Source organism: Taudactylus pleione, unplaced genomic scaffold (genome assembly GCF_031769625.1).
Source record: "Taudactylus pleione unplaced genomic scaffold, aTauple2 ptg000332l, whole genome shotgun sequence".
NCBI lineage: Eukaryota > Metazoa > Chordata > Amphibia > Anura > Myobatrachidae > Taudactylus > Taudactylus pleione.
In genome coordinates, this window is record NW_028284733.1 from 1,359,459 (window position 1) to 1,386,888 (window position 27,430).

Genomic DNA, 27,430 nt, shown 5'->3' on the forward strand with positions numbered 1-27,430 from the left:
TTATTGTGACTGCAAAGTGGAGGACCCATTGCAGTCATTAAAGGAAGGATGAGGCGGAGAGGGGCAAAACGTCTTACTCGGGGAAATCTTCCTCAGCTTTAGTGAGATGGCTGACAAAAAGTCAAAGAACGTGTTCTGCACTGCTGTCGAGGTGAAATAGAAGATCACCGGGTCCAACGTTGCATTGAGAGTGCTAAAAAGCAGGGCGTACACCCTCCAGTCCGGACTCCTGTGTTGTATAAATCCAACAATATGAGATATGTTGTAAGGCACAAAGCAGATGCAGTAGTTGGAGAGAGTGGCGATGGCGAGGCCAATGGCTCGGCGTTTCCGCCTTTTTTGGATATTCGGCAGAGACATCAGGATCCGTATGAAGTTTATGTAACAGAAAAGCGTAATAATGGATGGAATGAAAAAAAGTACCAAGCCTAACTCCAAACGCACCGGGAGCAGGTAGTATAGCTGTCTTTCAGAGAAGTCATCATAGCATCTGTTTTGCTTTGTGTTGTTGTTAGGTACCTTGTATTGGATGACATAAACAACGCTGCAGTTGGCGCAGGCTACAAGCCAGAAGATGATGCTTACAATTATGGCGTATTTAGGCTTGCGGTGGATCTTATATTTGATAGGAAAAGCCACACCAAGGTAGCGCTCCACGCTGACAGCCGTGAGAAACAATGTACTGATGTAGATACTGCTGTAATAGAAGAACCCTGACGTTGCGCAGAGTGCCTCCGCCATATGCCAGATCATACCAGATGCAGCCTCTATCATCTTCAAAGGCAGGAAAGTTAGCAGGAGAAGGTCCGAGATGGTCAGGTTGAGAAGAAAGATGTCCACCGGCGTTGGCTTCTGGCGAACCTTGACTAGAAAGGCGTAGAAGGCCAGCAAGTTAGCAGGCAGGCCGGTCAGGAAAGTCAAAATGTAGACAGCCAGAAGAAGATGACAGTATCCTTTATCACACCTTTAGATAAGACAAAGAAATAGATTACTATTTGTAACACTGAGATTTCGAACAGTCATGATAAGGCTGAAAGAGAGATATCAGTGTATGACCTACACATGCCTACAGATGACCCAGAGATCAGGGTCATCTGATCTATAATGGGTGTAGGGTGTGCAGTGCAGAGGGGCCCCACACCGCACACCCATATTATTTAAGACTCACCTGTTTGTGGTCCTGCGTCAGGTGTCAGCGCTGCACAGAACACCGGAAAATGTCCGCCGCGGCCAATTTTCCGACATTCTGCACATACACAGTATACTCTGGGCACACTTAGTCTACTGACTCTGTAATGGCCGGCCAGTCGAGTCAGTCAGCTGCCCGCCGTCGGGGAGAGAGGAGGGGGGCCCGGCACGGGGAATGCACACGGGCCATCTCCTCTCTTAAGACGCCCCTGCCAGAGATGCTGCTTATATGACTTGCTGCAAGGGAGGTTAGCAGGGCCGTAGCTAGGATGGTGCCACATGTGCCACAGGACACTGCAGGACAGGGGGCGCTGTTCGGCTGCGCCTGGCAATTTTCTGTTTATAATCATTCTCACTTGTAGCTTCCTCTTCTTTGATCCCCAGCATGTCCTGGCCTCTCCTATCTCTTAACTGTCTGACTCCCCCTCTATAAGGGTGCCCCATCATTTACATGTATAGTGGGCCCCACAATTTCTGATGGCAGCCCTGAATACAGCCCCCAGGTGTAACCAGCACACCTCGAGAACCCTTGTCAGCAAGTTCAGCAGCCAGTGAAAGGTACGGTACATACAGTACACAGACCTCCCCGCTGCTTATATTTGCTGCATATACACTTCAAGCAGCAGTTTATCTGCAATTTTTATTGTACTTTTATGTCATTTTATCCTACTGTGGGCGGGATGTACTAAGGTTGCGGTGAACATTCCGCCAGTCACCGCAACCTTACTAATCGCATATGTAGTCATGCAAAAAAAGGGTTTATGATCCCGCACTAGTATTATAATACTTATAATTTATGTTATAATATACAATACTGACACAGTAAAAGGAGAACGTAATATTTAACTAAAGTTGTTTTGTTTTTATTGGTCCTTATTACTGATGTGCTACGACAAGCTCTATATATATGTATTTCAAAAGAAAAAAGAAGAAAAAGTAGAGCTATTGCTGCGATGCACTATACTGTCAGTTCATATTAATCTGTCCTTTATGAAAACATATTAATCTTTATTTTAAATTCAATTAAAATATTGACATTTAAGGGTTATCACAACTGGCAAAATATATTAAAAATGAATTCAACATTCAACAGAATAGAAAGATGTGCATGAAAGTATGAAATTAAGTGTATTTTAAAAGAAACTCATATATGCCGCTGGTTGCATGTAATTATATTCTTGTATAATTGAATTGTTTTTGTTCTCCCGATATCACTGTTATAATGTAATTATATATGGATTTATTAGTCTATGGCCCTCATTCAGAGCCGTACACTCTGAGCAGAGCGCACGCTCTGAATGAGGGCCGTCCTCCATAACTATGGAGCGTCCTCCTGGACGCTCGTATAGCTGTGGGTCACCACCCACAGCCTATACGAGCGTGCAGTTTGATGGCCGCGATGGTCTTGACCATCGCGAACATCGAAACTGCGAGCTGGAGCCTGCGGTTGAGGTTTTCAACCGCAAGGCCCGGAGTGATTTTGGCTCTATCAGAGCCAAAATCACTCCCACTGACATCACTAGTGATGTCAGTGGGCCGGCTTCTGACGGTAGGCATTCCCTTAGGAACGCCCCGTCAGGGAGGCACGCCCCCGGCACGCCCACCAAAGGGGGCGTGCTGTCAATCAACATCGACAGCACGCCCCCTTTGATCAGACACAACGAGCGAAGGAAAGTCCTTCGCTCGTCGCGTCTGGCGAATGCGCACGACGGAGCTCCCTCCTTTATCAGTGATATTACTATGGAGAGAAATGTTTGTCTGCAGCAGCTAAAATGTAACAGATAGTGTTAAAATAGACTCCCAATGTAACTATTCGAGAGTAGCAATCTCAGTTTAGCTACTTTAGTAACACTTCACATAAGATATTTGGCAGTAGTCTATTCACACCCCAGTAATGCTGGTAATGTATTTTGGCTAGCTAGCTCCGTGTAATAGTACTCAGCTAATCAGTGGTTCTGTTAGTGACATTGCCGTTTATCTAATGAAGGAATAATGGACCTCATTCAGAGTCGGTCGAAGTGGCCGCACTGTCGTACGCCACCGATGTTCGCTATACTGCGCATGCGTAAAGTTCGCAATGCGCGTGCGCAAACTAGCCGCTACGATCAGAAATGTCTCTCTCCTTGAACACAGCCAGGTCGGTAGTTTGAGTGACAGATTGAGGCGTTTGTGGGTGGTAACAAGGGAAGGTGCTTGAAAACGGGGGAGTGGAAATCCGGACGCAGGCGTGCCTAATTATATGAACGGCATTTTATGGGAGTGCATACGGTTTATGGGAGTGCATAATTAGCAAAGTAGCGTCATGGCACATGTGACATGGGAGGTTTTTACACTGACATGATCGTAGAGCTTAAGAGAGGGTATGGTCAACCTTAAGCTCTACGACCAGTTCCGATGGTTACCGATGCTCGCGATTAATCCTTATATGCCCGGAGATGATGTGTAATGCGTACGAGAAGGGGGCGTATTTTTTGGTCTTCCGGCCGCTTCCTCCCCTTGGTCGGCCAGCAACCGATCCGAACTTAGGGACGCAACTTGCGAGGGAATCATTTGCATATCCGGCCCCTTTTCCCGTACGACCGTGCGGCCGCTTCGACCGACTCTGAATGAGGTCCTATGTGTGTATGATGTTCCCTCAGACTGCTGCAGATATAAACATTAATATTACATCAAAACATTTTAGTAATAATAGAATGCAGCCAGTCGGCATGTGAAAACAAACGCCAACGCGCGTTTCGCCTGGCTGCTTTGATAAATGTTAAATTCATTTTAATATATTTTTCGCCAGTTGTGATAACCCTTAAATGTCAATATTTTAATTGAATTTAAATAAAGATTAATATGTTTTAATAAAGGGCAGATTAATACGAACTGACAGTATAGTGCACCGCAGCAACAGCTCTACTTTTTCTTCCTTTTTTCTTTTGTAATCGCATATGTACTAACATATGTGATTAGTATTGCAAAGGACAGCTCTTGTGATAAGAGCTGCCCTTTGCGAAGCAGCCGACGCCGAGTGAGGGGGTCTCCGTGGGACCCTGCCCCCTCCGAGGCGGCGAAGCGTCGGGTGCGGGATGCGGTAAGAAGCCAATAGGCTTCTTTAGGGTAACGCCAGGTTTTTCTGGCATTACCCTCCGATAATAGGGTAGCCGGGGCTTAGTACATATAGAAATTGGGTAAAAACCCCCAAAACCCCGAAGACAGGGCTTTTACTGCATTTTTCCTTTAGTACATGCCGCCCTATAAGTTTTCTTGCACTGCAATTTCACTGATACATTTGTAATGTGGATGGGATCAGAGGAGTAGCGTGGAACCATGGCACCCGGAGAAAGTGCATGTCATAATGCTTCAGTGATACAGGGGAGAGCTCTTTTAGCACTGCGTTATTTATGTATAGCACCTAGGAGCTGACACTTATCTCCTTTGAATCATTGTTATTAGTCAATACAGGAGATTGTGTTATACAGTATATTCTGATCATTTAAATTGACAGAATACATGTGCTAGAGTGAGATTCCACAGGGTGCCGAGCTTATTATTGCAATTACTGCCCCAAGCAGCTGTCACTGGAGTGGGGACACATATGGGAAGCTCCCTTCTCAGCTATACTCCTACTTCACAAATATACATTGCACCTATATTAATGTGAGTACTACTAACCATATCATGTTCTGTCTACCACCATTATTATTATTATTTCAGGTCTCCTAATATTTTTTTAAATGACCTTTCAAATAACACTTTTTGGTCATGCCTGGGAACATCACTTAAATAGCAAAGTACAACATTTTTTAAAATCTCATATCATAATTGAAGTTTTCATATGGAGGTGACAGAAGCCAATAAGAAAGAAGAGGGGAGGGGCAAAGAGCCGATCCCATGGTAGAGAGGGGAGGGAATTAAAGAGGTGAGAAGTGAATGAAATCAATTTGGCAGGAAAGGGGAGGTGACAGAAGATGATCACAGAGGAGGGAGAGCTGGAGGGGAGGTGACAGAAGATGATCACAGAGGAGGGAGAGCCGGAGGGGAGGTGACAGAAGATGATCACAGAGGAGGGAGGGCCGGAGGGGAGGTGACAGAAGATGATCACAGAGGAGGGAGGGCCGGAGGGGAGGTGACAGAAGATGATCACAGAGGAGGGAGGGCTGGAGGGGAGGTGACAGAAGATGATCACAGAGGAGGGAGGGCCGGAGAGGAAGTGACAGAAGATGATCACAGAGGAGGGGGGGCCGGAGGGGAGGTGACAGAAGATGATCACAGAGGAGGGAGGGCCGGAGGGGAGGTGACAGAAGATGAACACAGAGGAGGGAGGGCCGGAGGGGAGGTGACAGGAGATGATCACAGAGGAGGGAGGGCCGGAGGGGAGGTGACAGAAGATGATCACAGAGGAGGGAGAGCCGGAGGGGAGGTGACAGAGGAGGATCACAGAGGAGGGAGGGCCGGAGGGGAGGTGACAAAAGATGATCACAGAGGAGGAAGGGCCGGAGGGGAGGTGACAGAAGATGATCACAGAGGAGGGAGAGCCGGTGGGGAGGTGACAGAAGATGATCACAGAGGAGGGAGGGCCGGAGGGGAGGTGACAGAAGATGATCACAGAGGAGGGAGAGCCGGAGGGGAGGTGACAGAGGAGGATCACAGAGGAGGGAGGGCCGGAGGGGAGGTGACAGAAGATGATCACAGAGGAGAAAGAGCCAGAGGGGAGGTAATCTGGGCAGCTTGAGGGAGCATGAAATATAGAAACGAATCTCAGATCCATAAATTTAATTTATGTAGAATATAGAACAATCAAACTGAGATAAAATTAATAGGCGGCCGCCATATTGTGCAGCACCCCATGAATTCTGGCAACCTGGATGGCGCCCCCTGTTTATTCTGGTGCCCGGAGCTCATGCTTTACCGGAGCCACCCTCGCTACACCCCAGGGGGTGAGAATAATTTTTTTTGATTGATCTATACCTTCAGGCGGTGATCTACACTGCCGGCTCCAGGCTTGTATCCGGCTGTTCTGATGGATAAATCCCGCTGCAGGTGCAGCTTCACCAGCGCCCTCCTACATCTAGAGCTGGTGAGTTACACTGCATAATCATTGTGTATCACCACTGCAGCCATTGGAGTCACACTGTACTTGGCAGGGACACATGAAAAGCAGTGGTACAAAGGGAGCGATACCCCTTCATCATCGTGCAGGACAAATCAAAATGGTCATGCCCCTTCCCCATGAGGCCACACCCCTTTTTCTGGTTTGCACCTTATGTCCACATTTGAAAAATGTGTGAGGGGGGCTCTTTAGGTTGGCGAATATTAGATCTTTCTAGAGACAATGTTGCTGATCAAGAAGTGGAGGCAAGCTAGTGGTAATTACTTCCATATTGCATGCATGGGACTAAGGGGTCTATTTACTAAGCAGTGTTAGGAGACAGAGTGAAGAGTGATAAGAAAGTGATAAGGTGCCAGCCAATCAGCTCCCAACTGTCATTTTTCAAACACAGCCTGTGAGATGACAGTTAGGAGCTGATTGGCTGGTACCTTATCACTCTCTTATAATTTTTCATTCTGTCTCCTAACACTGCTTAGTAAATAGACCCCTAGATGTGTATTTTCACCCATATGCTGAGTTAAACGCATCCATGGGTCAGTGAATCCAATTCTTACTGATTCTACGCCATCTTTATTCAATTTCTTCGTCTCCTCCTCAGTGAACAAAAACTGTGCAGCCCCGTTGTTGAGTAGTAGGGTCTAAAAAATATCATGCAACCTCCCTAGCAACTACATTCCCAATTTTTTTCTAGTAGTGTTTAGCGTACTGTAGTAAATATTGGTTCAGGTGCTAGAGTTTGCACCGCCATATTTCTGTGGACCTGTTTTCCTAAAAACCCCCAAACTATAATTGATTCTCTTTGTTAATGCGGATTTGTGAGGACAAGTGAGCAGGACATGAACACTCCCACCCCCTTGGTGTTTGACTTAGTGACTCACTCAGTAATCCAGTAAGCTGGGTCTTTATTGAATGTGTATGCGTTCTGCAGGCCATGTGCCGTTGTTTCTGATTACAATAATTGCAATAAATTTCTTTCATTAAATGTTGGTTGTTGATTAAACAATATACGTGGATCGGCTGCTCAGAAAATGTGATAACAGAGGCTGTAACATGATCAATAGAATAAAATGCTGAGATCAGGCAATTGGAGCGTCAGTTTGAAATTACAATTTTACAGCCTTTAGTAATAAAAGCAAAACAAAATGGCCAATGTTAGGCAAATTGGGCAACTGTGAGGTCATTTAAATTGGGGATAATAATGTATATATTCTTTTCTCCCTAGCTAGTGGAACATTATCTGTTCCTGTCACTTAGGGCCCATTGGGGTAGATGTATTATAGCGGCACATACCGTGCCGCTATAAAGCATCCCGCTTCGCCTCTTTACCGAGGCGAAGCAGGAAGCACTACCGATGAGATGTAAGAACATCTCATCGGCCGGAGAGGGGGAGCGTTAACTCCCCCCTCCGGTGCTACCCGCTAGAGACAGCAGCGCATCAGCCTAGTGCTGATGCGCTGTGTCTCTGTCCCGGCCGGCTCCACTGAGCATGCGCGGGATCTCGCAAGTATCGCGAGATCCCCGCGTGGAGCCCTGGAGCTGGCAGCCGCCGCAGCAGGGACAGCGCTGTCCCTGCTGTGGGGATAGGCTAGCGCCAGGCTGTCGACAGCTACAGCCGGCTGAACGGTCATGCGTTATAACCGTTCATACATGGCCCTGCCGTCGGCACTGCTATCTTGTAGATAGCTGCGCCGATAATGACAGGGGCACATAGCGCCCCTGTCATTTACCGCCCAGACCCCCGATCATACATCGGGGAGAAGCGGTATCAGCGCACATACATCGGGGAGATACATCGGGGAGAAGCGGTATCAGCGCACATACATCGGGGAGATACATCGGGGAGAAGCGGTATCAGCGCACATAACGTGTGCTGATACCGCTTCTGGGCTTCATACATCTCCCCCATTGAGTACTGTACATTGGCCCATGGAGCAAATGCCCCTGTGTGATGTCATGCACCTATTTCTGGGCCTGATTCAGCAGAGGACGGAATTGCAGAGCCGCTCACAAGTGGCTGTGCAATTCTGTCCTGCAAAAATGCAAATGCAGCAGGAGGTGTCTGACACCTGTTTGCTGCATCTGCAATCCCAGCGTTGCGACCGAGGTCTCAGTCTGGGATCACCATCACAACCATCGCGACTGATGGTTGTGATGGTTGCTCTTTTGAGCAGGCTGTGGTAGCTGAAGCCTACCGCAGCCTGCCTGGGTCCTGGCAGCCTGCGAGGCCAGGAAGCAGGGCCCCCACCAGGGGGTATTGCCAGGATTGGAGTCCTGGGCCCTGATACTCGAGGGGCTTGCCCGCTCCTACACTCGCTACTTCCCCCCTGCCAGGAAAAAGTGAATTTATGTCATTGATAGGCCGGGCCGGGGGCCAGCTCCTACCAGCACGCTGCGACCACCCAGTGCCCACTACTATCCCATATCTCTCTTCCCACCTCGCCGCCGTTGTGTTCATGGCTTACTGTGGGAGGCAGGCAGAGAGGATGCTCACTGGCTGCTCTGTGCTGCTGGCCTATAACACAATCGAGCAGCCAGGCAGCTCTGCTTCCCTGAGCTTCTCAGTACTATCGGCGGCTGCGCATGGGTCACATCGGGGCAAGCTGCTGCGCATCGACCACTGAAGGGGAGAAAGCTACCATTAAAACACAAGAGCCGGCTCAGGACAGAATGGGAGACCAGAGACCATCACCAAAGTAAAGAGGGTTCATTTTCTGGGGAAGGAGAAGGGGGGTTGAGCCTGGTGATTACTGATGGAGGGAGGACTTGCTGTGAGGTGATTACTGAAGGGGTGGTGTGTTGTGAGGTGATTACTGAAGGGGTGGTGTGCTGTGAGGTGATTACTGTAGGAGGGGAGCTGTGAGGTAATTATTGAAGGGTGGGACTTTCTATGGGAGGAGGTGATTACTGAAGTGGGGGTGCTGTGAGGTGATTACTGAAGAGTGGCCAGATTAAGAGGGGGGAGACAGGGGCGGTCGCCCCGAGGCCTCAACATACAGACGGGCCCTGTTCCCAGGTGGCGGCTCAGCCGCGGCTGTTCTACTGCATACAGCTGCACAATCAGTGCTGCTGCATGCAATGAAGAGTGGTTGCCGAGTCCCTCATCAGCGTCATGTCCGTGAAGCTGAGGGGGGACTCAGGATCAGCTCTGCCTGGACGTCAGGAAGGTCAGGTGAGTCGTCAACAGCGGGATGGAGCAGTAGGATCCATGTGGCTTGGGGAGGGCGTAGGCTTCGCGTTAGACTTTCAGGAGGAGCAGGGTGGGTATAATCTCCCCATCCTGCCCACTTCACTAGTATGTGGGCAGGCTGCGGGAGATCCACCTACACTTCCGTGTGTGCGGGGTCTACCCGATAAATCCCGGAGTCTCCCTCATTTTCCGGAAGAGTGGGCAAGTATGGGCAGGGTGTGGCCAAACATAACTCTGAATTGCATTGTGGGCTACATGAAAAATAAGCCAGTAGTTACCCCGCATGCAAAAATAATACATGTACAGTATTTGCACACTTTGTATTGCAGCAAGAGTTGCTTTGCTTCCAACTCAGAAACAGCCCCACTGTGGTATTCCTCAAAATTCACCAGTAGTAAAACAAAAATCTACATTTCTGAACATGTAAAAGGCACAAATGTATGTAGCATGTCACATTATATGGCCCTGTACTCAGGTCACTAGATAATAAAACAGGAGACAGCAGTAATGTTCCATGAGATCATTTTATAAATGAGAGTAAATGCATTCTGGGCCACATCTGACATTCAGTGCTCTCCAAGGGATGGGTATGATATCCTGGTGGCTGAATAGCCGCCGGGTGAAATACCGACGCCAGAAGCCCGATGATTAGAGATCCTGATAGGGGCAGGTAAGTATAGTAACCCTAACTCTCCCTTGGTGGTGCCTAACCCAACCTCCCCCTAGTGGTGCCTAACCCTAACCTCCCCCTGGTGGTGACTAACCCTAACCCCTCCCTCCCCGCAGCCTAACCCTAACCCTTCATGGGGAGTGCCTAACCCAACCTCCCTAGGGGGTGCCTAACCCTAACCCCCCCGGTGATGCCTAACCCAAACTCCCCCTTACCGTACCCTAAACCTAACCCTCCCCAGGGGGTGCCTAAGCCTAACTCCCCCTCCCCGCAGCCTAACCCTTCACGGGGGGTGCCTAACACTAAGTCCCCCTGGGGAAGCCTAAACCTTACCCCTCCCCCCCCATGACACCTTCATCGGTGTCCTTACGATTGGGATGCCATCGGCCGGGATTCCGGCGTCCGCATCCCCAGTCATGTCGGGATTCCTGTGCCGGTCTTGTCTCGGAGATCAGCATCCCAGTGACGGGATTTTGGAAGCCGTCATCCCGGTTGTCAGGATATTAACTGTAGCTCCTCTCCGAGGCTCATTTACTGATCTCCATTAATTACTCTTAATTAGAGATGTGCGCCGACCCTAGTGTTTTGGTTTTGGATCTGGATCCCCCCTGGTTTTGGATCTGGATTGGTTTTGCCAAAACCTCACCTCCGTGTTTTGTTTTCATGTTTTAGTTTTGGATCTAGATTTTTTTCTTAAAAAATCATAAAAACAGCTAAAATCACATAAAATGGGCCTGATTTTGTTTCTACAGTATAATTAACCTCAATAACATTATTTTCCAATGACCACCTCACAATATTATTTGCTTCATCTAGTTAAGGCCAAAAGGTTGCATTCAGCTAGCTGGCTGACTAGGCTAAGTGACACAGTGGGCGGCACTAACATGTGGCAGTTCAGTTTGTAATTTCCAACACGGATACAGTGTGTTATATAGTGTGGGTTGGATACACCAATAGTGCATTTACTGTGACAGCAGTATCGGCAGAGCGGGGTTGCTGACGACGGTGTCCTCATGGAATGGCAGTGCTGCGGTGCTGGCAGTGTCCTCAGTGAAGGGTACCAGTGATGTCGGGGGTGCCAGCGGTGTCTTTAGTGCAGGTTTTCTGGCTGTGTCGGCAGTGCGGGGGTGCAGCGGTGTCTTTAGTGCAGGTTTGCTGGCTGTATCGGCAGTGCGGAGGTGCCAGCAGTGTCCTCATTGCAGGTTTTCTGACTGTGTCGGCTGTGCGGGGGTTGCTGGTGGTGTCCTCAGTACATGGAATGGCAGTGCTGCAGTGTCCTCCATGAAGGGTACCGGTGATGTCGGCAGTGCGGGGGTGCCAGTGGTGTCTTTAGTGCAGATTTTCTGGCTGTGTCGGCAGTGCGGGGGTGCCAGCGGTGTCTTTAGTGCAGGTTTGCTGGCTGTGTCGGTAGTGCGGGGTGCAGCAGTGTCTTTAGTGCAGGTATGCTAGCTGTGTCAGCAGTGTGGGGGTGCCAGCAGTGTCCTCATTGCAGGTTTGCTGACTGTGTCGGCTGTGCGGGGGTTGCTGTCGGTGTCCTCAGTACACAAAATGGCAGTGCTGGCAGTGTTCTCAGTGAAGGGTACCAGTGATGCCGGCAGTGCAGGGGTGCCAGCAGTGTCTTTAGTGCAGGTTTGCTGGCTGTGTCGGCAGTGCGGGGGTGCAGCGGTATCTTAGTGCAGGTTTGCTGGCTGTGTCGTCAGTGCAGGGGTGTTCTCAATACAGGGTGCCAGCGGTGTCGGCAGAGCGGGGGTGCCAGGTTTGCTGCACTGAGGATCTGTCGGATCTCGAGGTTTTGCCTCAAGCAGCAATTTTTGAAAATCCCTTTGACTTCAATGGGCACAACGCTGACTTGCTGACAGAGTCGTCTGTCACGGCCCATTGAATGCAGGGAAAAAAACAACTAAAATAAGATGGCGCTGGATCCCGCAGCCGGCACCCTCCGCTACCGACACACCTGCTGCCGGTACCCCCCACTGCCGACACACCAGCTGTCGGCACCCCCACTACTGACACCGCCAGCAGCCCCACTGCTGACACCACTGGCTCCCCCATGCTACCGACACCACCGGCACCCTGCATTGAGAACATTGGCCCTGATTCAGAGCCGGTCGCTATTTGCGCTCGCTCGTCCAGAAAATAGGGGTGGCTATTCAAATGAACCATTTGCTGTTTGCGGTCTGTTCACGCCTCTAGGTCTGAATGAGCGAACAAAACTTGCGGTCATTTTTTGGGAAACTACGCCCCCTGGCCGCTCGCATCCCGCTATTTATTAGATTAATCGAGTACATCGAACAGTGTATAAACTGCTCGCTATTCTTGTGGTTGGTTTTTGCTACCACAATTTTGCGAGCAGTTCTGGCTAAAAAAACCCAGTGACGTGGTCAATGACGCTGCTGTTTTAAATATGCACACCCATAAAATGCCCGTTTTGACCTTTAAGCACGCCTGCGTTCTGATCTCCACTCCCCGTTTTCAAGCACCTTCCCCTGTTACCACCCACATACGCTTCATCCTGTCACTCAAATTAGCAGGCATTCGCTATTTTGCGAGCACTTGAATTTCGGCCGCAGTGACTGGTTCGCGCATGCGTATAACGATCCGTACGCATGCGCAGTTTGGCAAACATCGCTCGGAGCAAACGAGCTGCCGCTTACGAGTGGCTCTGAATGAGGGCCATTGATTGGAAATGACTGGAAATAAATGTTATTGAGGTTAATAATACTGTAGGAACAAAAACAGGCCCATTTTATGTGATTTTAGCTGTTTTTATGATATTTTAAGAAAAAATCCAGATCCAAAACCAAAACCGAAAAACAAAACACCAAGGAAAAAAATCCAAAACCAGATTCAGATCCAAAACCAGGGGAGATCCAGATCCAAAACCAAAACACGAGGGTCGGCGCACATCTCTAATTGTTATGTTACATATTAGAATATTCTTTTCATTATTTTTATAGCAGGAACTTTGAAATCGTTTAATTTGCTATAATGTATAATATCAATTTGTCTGAGTCTGCGTTACCTACACGTTTCTATTCTTTCCCCTTCTAAATAAACTAAGATCCATGAACTAATTCCTGGTCGTAACAATATAAACATTTGCTTCTCCTGCATGTACAGTTGGTGCAAACAATCTAAGTATTTGTGACTTAAGCAGCCTGTGCACACAGTGATGCAGAAACAATCATGGTTGGCTGCTCTGCAATAATACAGTAACTCTGTGTTGTGTCACTTCACAGGCATTGAAAATGTTGTATTTGTAGTTAGTCTGATGCCTTTTCACAGCGCAGGGGCTCATTTATAAATAATCACATGCTCAATGTGATCTGGGCGCGATATTATTGCCCAAAATTCCAAAATTGCATTTCAGTATGTAATAATACCCAGGGCCGCCGACAGCTTTAGCTCCCGCAGCCTGACCAATGGAACATCGACAACAATCGTGACCGATGGTCGTGATTGTTTTGATGGTGATCGATGGTGACCCCAGGCTACTACCTGGGTCACAGCGCTGTGATCACGCAAATGCAGCATGGAGGTGTGTGACACCACCTTCTTCATTTACATTTTAAATGAACGGAATTCCACAGCCGCTTGTGTGCCGCTGTGCAATTCTGTCCATCTCTGAATCAGGCCCTCAGTACATTGGTTAGATTGAGCACATGACCTACGAGGCAGCAATGCTACACCGCTGTTTTGCTAACCATAATACATGCATTTCTTTGTCTAAAGAAAATAAGCCATATTGTATTTGCTGAATAATATAATTTCCCTTGAAGTAACAGGACAGTATGAAAGAACCCTGAGACTTAGCAATCTGTGTTTACATTGCGGAGACACATTTGGAGGGCTGGATAAGAGGCTGTTTACACTCTTTCCCTAAATATGTAGTATTAGGTCAGGGGTGAGTTTAGTTCTCTGAACTTTACGATCCACAGAAAAGTCCTCCCACCACTACAAGGGTTTTATAGGAATAAGACTGCGTTCATCTGCAAATCTCAAATGTCATTTATATATACACACAAAGGTGGTTTACGAGAGGAGACGGCCTGTGTGCAGGCCCCCTCCTCTGGCAGCGCAGTAGACTCTGGCTCTATGGCGCCATACCACCTTCCCGGAGACATCTCTTGTGCAAAAAACACCGGGAAAATAGACACAGCACCATTTTCTTAGTGATTTCTGCTGTACTGCAGTGCTGACCGACGAGGGACTCCGGAGAAGTAAGCAGGGCCGGCTCTAGGAGGAGCCGCGCCCTGTGCAGAACAGGACTGGGGCGCCCGTTAACCCCCACGAAAAGGGGTGTGACCTAATTACCTTAGACCACCCCCCCTTAATTACATTACTTGTGGCGTGTCCATACGGCACACATCCCGTTTAACGACAGCCTGGGGGTGAGCCCAGCACTCCGTCAGTAGCTGGGCTGCCCCCAGCCCTCTCCCCACACTAAATGGATGCAGTGCATGGCATCCGCTCAGCTTCTCCAGAGTCCTGCACAGTGCCCAACCTCCCGACCGCCAGCTGGACACTTCGGCCCGTGGGTGGAATAGCTGGACATTGCCCGGAAAAATGTAAAGAAATAGATGGTATGCAATTCCTCTGTGAGTATCCTAGTCACAAGCTGTATGGCGTATTGAGGCTACGTGTGCGAGGGCAAATCTGCATATTACATAACTTCAACCTATAACACTTTGGATGTGACTAATGCTTGTTTGGTATGTTCTTTTTTTTTTAAAGATTGTTATCTATAAGGGAACTTTGTGAATAGATTTGTTGTGTAAAGGAAAGTTGTGTAACGCCAGTGTTACACATTCACTTCCAGTTGGTGGTTTGTCTGACCTGATCTTATTGGAGGCTCAGATATGTAACCACAGTTACATCAGTACAATCATACAAGACAGACCACAGTGCAATAAATACATTTATCTTGGAGGTACTGGGGCAGATGTATGATGCTCTGGAAAGTGATAAAGTGCAGAGTGATAAACGACCAACCAATCAGCTCCCAAATGTCATGTTACAGGCTGTGTTTGAAAAATGACAGTTGGGAGCTGATCGGTTAATCGTTTATCATTCTGCACTTTATCACTTCCCAAAGCTTCATACATCTGCCCCCACTGTATTAAACCTGTTTTCCATTTTTTGGGCAATACTTCTGTAATCTACACTCATACTTGCCTACTATCCTGGAATATCCAGGACGCACGGTGCCGCGCACTTAGCTAGTCAAGTGGGAAGTCAGGGTGGATTGATGACTCGATCTACGCTGAATTGCGTCATCATGTCCCCATCGCTGATATACAATGCCAGTAATTCCACGATTATAGAATTGCGCCATCACGCCCCTGCACCACCCATATGACCGTGCATCACCACCGCACCCCCCACCTGGTCAGAAAGTTTATAAGTATGATGTAACTACCGGCTCTCTTTGTTACCTTACAGCGTTAGCGGTCTGCTCAGTTTGTAGTTGTATCAAGTTAATACGACTAGAAGTGAGCAAAACTATATAGTGCTAGACCTAGAATTCAGATTGTAATCTTGTGTGGGCAGGGCCCTCGACTCTCTGTCTTCCCTACATAACTATGCTAACTGCACACTATAACTTGTGTATTAATCATTTAACAGGCACAGTCACATGGGATGCGTCCAGAGCCGGATGGGCTCTCACTGATATGGTCGCATCCCATGTGACCATGCCATGCTGCTACGTGTCCTGGCAATTTGATGCAGTTTGAAGATGTAGCTCCAGAAACATCCAAACATATGGAATGGTTTGATAGTGAGTGCCAGGATGGCTTATGTATGCATGTGCTTATGAACAGGGCGAAACTGCGATCTGTCAATTCTATTTGAAGACGGAACCAGTTCCGCCTCCTCCGGCCTACCTAGTCCAGCCTGTCAGCCTGGCGCTGAAGGGAGATGCCAGGTGCCCACTGTGATTTTGTTACCAGCGGGCACCCAGCTCCTTCCCTACAGCAGCCGCTGGAATTGCGGCTCGCTCAGTGTGCACTCATGACGTCTCTCCCATAGTTCCAAGGAGTAGGTGGCCATACGGATGGCAGTGGACACATGAGCGTGGCTTAAGGTAAGTATTGTTACTGTTTTTTTTGTGTAAAGGGCACTACTAATGGGGGCATTACTACTGGGGGCACTACTACAGGGGGCATTACTACTGGGGGCGCTACTAATGGGGGCATTACCACTGGGGGCATTACTACTGGGTGTGTTACTATTGGGGGCATTACTACTAGGGGCACTACTACAGGAGGCATTACCACTGGAGGCACTACTACAGGGGACATTACTACTGAGAGCACTACTACAGGTGGCACTACTACTGGGGGCACTACATCAGGGAGAATTACTAATGGGGGCACTGCATAGGGGGCACTACTACAGGGATCACTAATAATGGGGGCACTGCATAAGGGGCACCACTCCTGGGGGCACTGCATAAGGGGCACTACTACTGAGGGTACTGCATAAGGGGCACTACCACTGTGGGCACTGCATAAGGGGCACTACCACTGTGGGCACTGCATAAGGGGCACTACCACTACAGTGAGCATTGCATAAGGGACACTACTGCTGTCTATACCCTCAAACAAAGCCAATTTACAGACTGTTATACTTTGCAGTCTGGATAATAATATTTGCCGCTGGTGTCCACAGCCGAATGCAGTCCAATAATAACAGGAGGCAATAAGATATGTATACTGCAGTCCACAGTGTGTTGGCACCCTTGAAGTGTTTATTCCCTCTCACAGATTTTTTATTTAAAAGCTATTGCCTTTTGAAAAAACCCCTGTGAAAGGGGAGAAACATGTCAATGGTGCCAAACATACTGTGGATTGCAGTATATTTCTTATTGCCTCCTGTTATTAATGGACTTCATTCGGGGGTGCATGTATTATGTTTTATGGGATCTAATGTGGGCATTGTGTAAAAAGGGCTCTACTAAGTGAATCAGAGGCACTATGGCACTGTAATGTGAATAAGATTATGCAACTGTGTGGCATAATTTGAATTGAGGGATACTATTGTGTGACCACGCCCCTTTCTTGGTTTAGACCACACCCCTTTTTGAGACCACACCCCTTTTACAGAGCTAATGTCCCTCTATTACATAAGCATTGGGGAAGGGGGGGGGGACAGTTCCACCCCTCCCCTAGGCCCACTTTAAGCACTGCTTAGGGGTATATTTACTAAAGTGCAGGATTTTAGAAGTTTAAATGTTGCACCCTAGGGAATAAGCTTTTATTTTCACTGCACCCCTAGGCCAAAAATGTTTCTTATCAAGAAATTCTGTGAAAATTATTACATTCAGTATATTGTGGTCACCTGTCAGCCTTAGGGTCAGTGATGTCATGGAGGACAGGTCTGAGATTCTGTTTGTCTACATATTTTATCATTGGCAGCCACCAGCTCTGGTTTTGCCTAATTTATGGACCATTTCTAATTTGACTTGGTCCTGGACTACCGAACAGAGTCCAGCCTGCAAATACCACATAGCACCTCAGGGTGCCACCGCACCAGGTTTGGCGACCACTGTATTAATCTGAGGTTCTCACTTCCCTGATGTAATGATTCCTATTGAATGGATACAATGTATTTTGATTAGGGATGAGCGGGTTCGGATTTACTCGGTTCTCAAAACGGCATTTTATTGGCTTTCGGCTATCACGTGTTTTGGATAGCCAATAAAATAAATCCGAACTAATCCGAACTTGCGGTAAAGTGGCGATAAGAACCGAGTAAATCCGAACCCGCTCATCCCTAATTTTGTTGAATATGGCTTAAACCTTAAAATGATTTCCTTAGCTTTGTACTGCGAATAGGTTACAGAATATACTGGCTTTTATACAAGGCCAATCATTCTTCCATTAATACCATTTATCTACCGGATTTCAGTATTTCACAAGTCATTTATATTCCGTCATATCTCACCCTGACATCTAGCAGAAAGAACCTTTACAAACTCAGCTTTTAAACACGTCACATTTTTCCAATTGCTCAAAGGAGTTACTTGTGTTTATTTGCGAGTTGTCGATACAGGGAAGGATAAGTATTTACTGCATAGTCATTAATCATTTTTATTAGTCATTCTCATGCCAGGGTATCTAGAATTATACAATGTATGCCTTTTCCTTACGACTGCAGCGGAAAGAGACTATATTAACCCACAATCTCTATAATGGTTAGAGATTGACTTCATTTGTAAACACATGTAACAATCGCAGCGCCTGTTCTATTAGTTGCCAATCACCTTTGAGTGTATCTGCTTCCGGCTTTGGGAAAACGATACAATCCGCAGCCAATCAGCACATCAGAACATTTATAGCAGCACAGAAGATAGTCATCTGGTTTCATAGCTTATGAATGGTGGTGGGATGTGGTCAGGAATCCGACGGTCTAAATGCCGACCGCCGGCTTCCCAACTGTTTAATCCCGGCAAAGTAGTAATGACGGGCGTCGAAATCCAGACGCCTGACATTAGACCTACGCCGGGAGATCGACGCCCAGCATACCGAACGAAGGTAAGCTGTGCGCCGGACGCGGACAGCCACGGGGGGGGAAGGGTTAGGTGTCAGGGCTCCCGGGGGGATTTAGGATTAGGCACCCTCCCGGGAGGGTTAGGGCTAGACTAGGGGAAGGGGGTGGTTAGGGTTAGGCACCCCCGGGGGGAAGTTAGGCACCCCCCTGGGAGACTTAGGTTTAGGCTGCGGGGACGGGGGGGTTAGGTTTAGGCACTTAGAGGGGGGTTAGGGTTAGGTACTTGGGAGGGAGGTTAGGGTTAGGCACCCCGAAGGGAGGGTTAGGGGCAGGGGCATTTCTAGAGAGGAGGAGAATTTGTTATTTTTGTAGTAACTTAATTTGATCTATTTTTTAGATTTTATATTCATTAATATCCACAATGTTTATTTGTTTATAATATTTATTGATTATATTAGACTACAGCAATGCTATTCTACCTGTGTTTGTATATACTGAGAGCCTAGTGCTCTCTATCATTTGGAGCAGTCAAGTGTATATTTAATTGGACTTTTTTTTTTTCATTGATTCCCCTCATAGCCCCTAGGATTATTCTTCTGGAATAATAATGTGGACCAGAATTTGATTGACAACATGCCAGGGCGAATTGCAGAGCTCTTGAAAAAGAAGGGTCAACACTGCAAATATTGACTCTTTGCATAAACTTAATGTAATTGTCAATAAAAGCCTTTGGCACTTATGAAATGCTGGTAATGTTACCTCAGTATACCATAGTAACATCTGACAAAAAGGTCTACAGACAATGAAGCAGCAAACTTTGTGAAAACCAATACTTGTGTCAGTCTCAAAACTTTTGGCCATGGCTGTACTCTCTGCCATCACCAGGGACCGTTGAGACATATACGGTGCCTGGGTGATACTGAGGGGGGCGTGGCTTACTCTGGGAGGTGTGGCCAGGCCTCCTCAGTGGCACCTGTTACAGGCTTCTGGGAACCCAGAAGGGTCACTGCTGCTTGGAAAGGTGCACAAAGCATCCTTAGGATGCACCTGGCCCCATACTCTGTGCTCACTAGGCTGATGCGCTGTGGTCTCTAGCGGGTAGCGCTGGAGGGGTGAGTTAACGCTCCCACTGTCTGGCCGATGAGATTTTCATACATCTCATAGTTAGTGCTTCCTGCTTCGCCTTGGTAAAGAGGCGAAGCGGCAAGCGTTATAGCGTCACGTTAAGTGCCGCTATAATACATCTACCCCAATGCCACTTAAATTTTTTTATGTTTAATGTTGTTGTTCTGGGTACTTCAGTATGTCTTGTGGGAGTGTTATGGGAGTGTCGCAGGCGTTACGGTGAAAGCGGCTGTGTTCTCAGATGCAGCGCCGCGGTCACAGAGGCCATGTTCAGAGTAAGACATGCTCGTTCAATCGCTGGCTGCCGCACCAGGGGCGGGCAGGAACTATCATTTGCATATTGGTCAGAGATGAACGCAATGTCCATGTTGGACGCCAAAACTGCACTGCGCATTTGCGGTGATGGATTAGCGATGGTGGATGCAGTGAGAATGTATTTACAAAGTGAGTGACAGGTAGTGAGCGTTTGGGGGAGGTAACAGGGCGTGGTTAGAAAATTTGCGTCGGAACCGTTCTCTGTGCGTGTAGTGAGCCCCTGTGAATTTGTGCGCAGCTGTAGAGGCCTCAGTGCCTTAGATCACCATAGGCATACTCAGAAGTACAATGTGCGACCAATGTTTCCGCTCTTATACGTAAGCGGCAGAGGTGAGACACCGGAGTCATCAGCTAAGTCATTAGCATATTTTCGCATGCCCGCTGTGTACGGAATCGCAGACCCAATGGGATTTGCATCATCTATTAATCAGGCTCTTTATCACCTCTGTGGTTCCGCATACAGCTGTAGCCAATGGTGATGACTGCTGAATCAGACCCACAGTGTTTCTGCCATTTGGCAGGTGGACTGACTCTCTTTAATAAGCCCTGCAGCCTTGGAAACAGGGGCGTATCTATAATGGGTGCAGGGTGTGCAGTACATACGCGCTCCTGGATTTAGGGGGGCCGACACTCTGCAACCAGGGCCCGTATTCAATTTGGAGCGAAAAGCCGTTTTCGGGGAAACTTCTTCGCCAATGACGTCATTTTCGATGATTTCATTTATCCCCGTATTCAACTTCTTTTCGGCGGTGCGATAACGCAATGCAATGTAATAGTTGAATAAGTTTTGCCTATGAATACCCAGCGGAAAAATTGGGGTTTTGGGGTGCAAAGTTGCAGGGACCGCCCTAAACCCTTTTTGCACCCTCCTTGATGCTAACTGCGTCAAAAAAACGCCAAAAATTACACAAATGACTCCCCAAAAAGCACTTTGAAGAAATTGGTGGAAAAAAAAGTTGGGTTACAAATTCAAAAACCCCTGGGGGGGTCTGGAGGTATGGGGGAGATTTGATTGCAGGTGCTTGCTGAAGTTGCGTTTTTTTGTGCACGTTAAAGCTTTATTTTAGTGACTTTGAACTATGCTTGCACCCATTTTCATGTACCCAAAATTTGACGGGAATACTTATTTTCCTTAAAAAAATAGTTGCTAAAATCTATACTTCATCACTTGCTCAATGACGCAAAATAGCGCCTAATGAGACCATTTAATAACCCCAAATACCTTTAGCAGAGCTATTCGGGGGCACCCATAGTGAACCCCCATGTTAGAGCACCTTTAGGGGGTGTCAGGCTGATTTCCCCAAAACTGCCAGAATTTTTAGTCAATTTCCAATTCACCTGATCCCGTTTTCGCACATTTGCAATTTAATACGGAGATACGCGGGCGACACTTTTTTGCCGCCAAAATTTCTGAGGACGGCGAAAAGTCCGGACTCGGACTTTTAACTCCAAATTGAATACGGGCCCATTTCTTCAATACTTACCTCTCCGTTGTCCAGCGTCGGCGGTAGCAGCACTGTACAAATCACCTGTAAAATAGCGTGGCAGCCATTTTTCAGGCGTTTTGCAGTAGACTCTGCTACAACGCTAGAATCTACTAGTCCCCGGAGTCTACTGATGCGCTTAGCGCGCTGCCGGCCGCCGGGTAAAACCATTTATTTATACCACAAATTAATGCAGAAATTGAGATTTCTGAGATTTCAATTCTTGAAAAAGAAGTTAAAAAAGTAAATACATATGTTAATTAAAACACTAAAATAGTGCTGCATGATAACTGTGTTTACAGAACCACGTCCGGCAGCAGAGAAAATTTAACAGGGGCCACTACACTGCATCGGTGGGTTGCCGGAAATGACTAAGAGGTATATTTACTAATGTTCGATTTTGATTTTCATTTGATTTTGCATTTGGAGATGTACTAAAGGCAAAATCGAATGTCAAATCGAACATAAAACCGAATTTCACTCAAATCCCACTCAAAATCGAACATCGGAAACACATTGGTACTTTTACATAGACCAACATACAAATCCCACATTTATTAAAATTCGATTTGAAAAGGAACACCAAATCAAACTTACATTCAAACTTTAAATGCCCAAAATAATAGACCTACTTCATGCTTTCGATTTTAGAAGTGGAGCTGTTGCCCATAGCAACCAGTCATATTCTAGTTATTATCTTCTAGAAGGCGCTAGTTAAATGTTAAGTAGAATCTGATTGGTTGCTCTGGGCAACATCTCCACTTCTAAAAACTCTCACATTAGTAAATATATCCCCTTATACTTGTATTTGTTACCATTTGAATGTGGATAAATGCTGATACAAATTTCTTTTTATTGATGCATTGACTCAAGGATTACTGTGCAACATAGTTACTTTTTTAACTTCTTTTTCAAGACTTGTCTCAATTTCTACATTAATTTGTGGTATAAATAAATGGTTTGAATTTTACATATATATATACACACACATATATATATACACACATACACACACATATATATATACACACATACACACACATATATATATACACACATACACACACATATATATATACACACATACACACACATATATATATACACACATACACACACATATATATATACACACATACACACACATATATATATACACACATACACACACATATATATATACACATACACACACATATATATATACACATACACACACATATATATATACACACATACACACACATATATATATACACATACACACACATATATATATATACACATACACACACATATATATATACACACATACACACACATATATATATATATATACATACACACACATATATATATATACACATACACACACATATATATATACACATACACACACATATATATATATACACATACACACACATATATATATATATTGGCACAATTGTAGTTGTTGTTTATTACACATATGAGGTATTCTTACCACAGCTTGGTATTTTTGTGCCAGAATGGAACATATTTAACAATACAGCAGCATTAAATATAATACAGACAATGATATATTGTCACGTGTTAATGTATATATACAAAGCATTGCCACATGTATTACAGCATCTGCATGTGTTCCATAGCATAGAAATTCATCTATTTTTCTTTATGGATGAGTAGAATGACAGTGCATCATTTTGTATCTGCAGCAAGGCTGGCACAATGGTCAGTATTGCTGTCTCACAGCACTGAGGTCTTGGGTTTGCTTCCCACCAAGGATCTATCTGTGTGGAGTTTGTATGTTCTCCCTGTGTTTGTTTAGGTATCCTCTGGGTGCTCCAGTTTTCTCTCACAATCCAAAAACATTTTGGAAGGTTAATTTCTTTCTGACAAGTAATTAACCCCTGGTAGGGACCAGGGGCGTCTTAAGAGCAGAGGGGGCCCGTGTGCACTTCCCGCGCGGGGCCCCATCCTCTCTCCCCGGTGACCGGCAGCCGGCTGACGCGGCTAGCCAGCCACCGGAGCCTTAGTAGACTCCGGGCACTAGAGCATGCCTGGAGTCTACTGCGCCTGCGCAGAACACCGGCAAAATGGCCGTGGCGGCCATTTTCCGGTATTCTGAGCAGCGCTGACACCCGAAGTGGAACCATGGACAGGTAAGATTAAAATAATATGGGTGCGGTGTGGGGCCCCGCACACACTGCACCCATTATAGATATGCCACTGGTAGGGACTATAGATTGTAAACTCTCATGGGGCAGGGACTGAGACAATGAGTATGTTCCAGTTACCTGTACATTAACCTGAGCTGCATCACATTACTGATAGATTGGTTAATTACAGCACTATAATGAACACAGGCATAAATATTTTAGACATAACATGGATGCATGAGACAACGCAAAGATGTTTTCATGGGTAGTGACGGCAACTAAGCGCTACAATTGCACTGCGCCGGAAGGATACCATCCCAACATGAAAGGGTTGTGTGGCTAGCCTAGGGATGTCCACCAAATTGTTCCAGCATTGCCGCACACATGCTTTGTGATGGCATACGACCATCGTTTGAAAACCATATAGGATTTATCCGTCAATGTCTTACTTGTTCACGTTTGTGCAAATAACTTACGTGACAGTCAGAGAACATCATTCAAAACATTGATAAAAACCCTCTGGAACAAGAGATAGTGGAAACTATAGCAATAAGGAAATATCATTGAAAAACCAGCAGCATTCCCATGGCAATCCCTATGCTAGTCTCCTTTTTTGAATAACTCTCCTTAAATGTGACAGTCATTAGCGCGGTAGCCTGCAAGATTAACTGGTAAGGTGCATACACACTAGGGATGTGAGCCGGACCATTTTTGCCGGATTTAGATTTGGATTTGGTTCTAATTCGTCGTCCGGCTTTGGATTTGGATTTGGATTTGCCAAACTGCGGTGACTGGCTTTGGATTTGGATTTGGATTTGGATTTTTTTACAAAAATTTACAAAAAAGCTAAAATCACATAAATTGGTGTTTTTTTTCTTCCTAGAGTATTATTGGCCAAAGGTTGCAGTGAGCTGACTGGTTACTAAGCGACAAAGCAGCGGCACAACGACACAGACACCACAGTATAAAGCACATCTATGACACATTGCCACACAGCAGTGGCAGAAATTAAAAGTAGTGCACCCACCCAGTGGGGTACGGCCAGCAGAATCACAGTACTTGTTTACATAGTGGGCTACGGCCCAAGGAGTCACAGTGCACAATCTTATTCACATTACACCGGACATAGGGCCTGATTCACATTACACCATAAAGTAGTGTCTCTTATTTATGTTACGACACACAGTAGTGCCCCTTTTGCACAATGCCCACAGTAGTGACCCTTTTACACAATGCCCACAGTAGCGGTGTCCCTTACACAATGCCCCCAGCAGTGGTGCCCCCTATGCAGTCCCCTTAGTAGTAGGGTCCCCTATGCAGTGCCCCCAGTAGAATGCCCCCCAGTAGTATGCCCCCCATTAGCAGCCCCCCCCAGTAGTATGCCCCCCATTAGCAGCCCCCCAAGTAGTATGCCCCCCCAGTAGTAGGCTGCCCCAGTAGTAGCCCCCCTGTAGTATGGCCCCCCCTGTAGTATGGCCCCCCCAGTAGTAGTAATCCCCCCCAGTAGTATGCCCCCCCCGGTAGTAGTAAGCCCCCCCAGTAGTATGCCCCCCTCAGTAGCAGACCCCCCCCAGTAGCAGACCCCCCCCAGTAGTATAGCCCCCCAGTAGCAGGCCCCTCAGTAGTATGGACCCCCAGTATCAGACCCCCCCAGTAGTATAGCCCCCCCCAGTAGCAGACCCCCCCAGTAGTATAGCGCCCCCCAGTAGCAGGTCCCCCCAGTAGTATGGCCCCCCCACACCCCCAGTAGCAGACCCCCCCAGTAGCAGACCCCCCCCAGTAGCGCCCCCGGCCCTTGCACAAGTAAAAAAAAAACTTACCTGTATCCCCGCTCCCGCGCCATCCGCTCTGCTGTCACACGCTGAGGAGGGAGCCGGAAGACGGAGCTCATGTGTGAGCTCCAGCCGGCTCCCTCCGTGCAGCAGCCAATGAGAGTCTGTGTGACTCTCATTGGCTGCTGTAACAAACACACAGCTGCCGCTGGCGGTTGTGTGTTTGTGTCTGTGTAGGGCAGAGCGCTATCACAGTGCTCTGCCCTACACAATAGGAGCCCTGATGTCGGATTCTCTAGTGAGAATCTGACATCAGGTGGCCGCCGTTCGGCCCCGAACGGGGATCCGAGTCAGGCAGTGAACACCCGAACAGGGTTCGGGTGGACTCGGATCCCCAATGTTCGGAGCGGTTCGGATTCCACAGAATCCGAACCGCTCATCTCTAATACACACACAACGATTTTTTGAATGATTATTGATAATGATATTGTTTATCGTTCAATCGTTGAAAAAATCGTTCACACTCTTAAAACGATGCACGATTATCGTTCATGCGCGTTCACGTTTGTAGTTTGTAGTTCAGTCAGACTGACCGACTCAACGATTTTCAGTAAGGGAATATGCAAAAATCGTTTGTAGTTCAAAAAAATCGTTCATTACATTTAGTAAATGAACGATTTTCGTAAACGATTTTCATTCAGTTTTCCCTTAAAAAAATGAACGAAAATCGTTTACTAAAATCGTTCATTTACTAAATCGTTGTGTGTGTGTGCAGCTGTAGAGTTGAATAACTGTCAAGAGATAAGGCACAATAATCCCTGATCCATTTGAATGTAAAATGCTTTGAGGTAAAAGTTATCCTGAATATAAATGTTGTGTTTCTTTAAGCAGATCTGAACCAGATATTCTAATTCTGATTATCTGTTTATTAATAGAACAATAATGCATACAACTCTATTTCCACAATCCAATAAATACATTTTGCTTATATATTGTATTCTGCTCACCAATCATTCTTTCCAGTTTGCAAATAGTCTGCTTCTGACTTTCCCTGTTATTTTCAAATTGCAGACACACATATTGCATCAATTACCTGGAGATCAAGGGTGGACGCAATTCTCGTTGCCGCCGTGTCTTGGCTATGTGAAAATATGCAAATGTCGCCACCTCTGGGATTTGTATTAAGAAGCCACTTGAATGCACAGATGCACCATCAGTCGCTCTTCGATCACAGCATCGATGTTCTGAGCGACTCGATGGTCGCTCAGAACGTCCATCGGCAATAAGCCACCGGAGCCATAACCACTGCGTACGAATTTGCATTTGCAGTTTCAGACACGCTCCAAAAACGGACGTGGCATATCTGCGTTTTTGGTCGCTACCTCCCTTTACCTCCCGCAAGTACTCCCTGTCTGACAATCACACAGCGTCCAAGTTCTGGCTGCGACCGCCGATGGTAATGAAACTTGGCACATGCGCAGTACAAAAATAAGTGCCATTACGGCAAACATCGGCATTCCACCTCTGAATCAGACCAAAAAGCTGTCAGTGGTTAGGTCATTAGATCCAAGTTATTACGGTTAGAAAATAAGTGGGAGAAGCTGATGTGGATTATTATCAACTGTGAAAAAGTCGGTCTGGCATGTATGTACTGTATACTGTATCTGCCTATTTACATAGAGCCTTATACTGAAGTACATTTAGGTGTAATACAGTATGCTGTGTCAATCTTCATAGACTCAGTACTTTATTTCCTATAATAATAAGGGTTATTTTTATCTAGAATTGCACATGAATGATATTAGAAATTCTTCCGTAAGCTCTTAACCCATTAAGCGCAGATATTAGTGTATAGAACCAGACATATCAAAGTATTTGCTGACATACCAATATTCTTGAGTAGAGTTTGAAGACGACTCCATTTGTCTGGGAATTAATGAAAATCAGTCCTTAA

The 27,430-nt window shown here is 46.6% G+C and overlaps 1 protein-coding gene across 1 annotated transcript; it reads right to left on the reverse strand.

Annotated features, from left to right (window-relative positions):
• On the reverse strand, positions 1-27,430 carry LOC148509069 (free fatty acid receptor 2-like). Its single transcript, XM_088443611.1, has 2 exons — positions 27,364-27,430; positions 1-964 (listed from the first exon to the last, which is right to left on the reverse strand). Exons 1-2 carry the CDS (start codon positions 27,396-27,398, stop codon positions 1-3), a joined length of 999 nt encoding a protein of 332 aa, XP_088299737.1. The 5' UTR covers positions 27,399-27,430.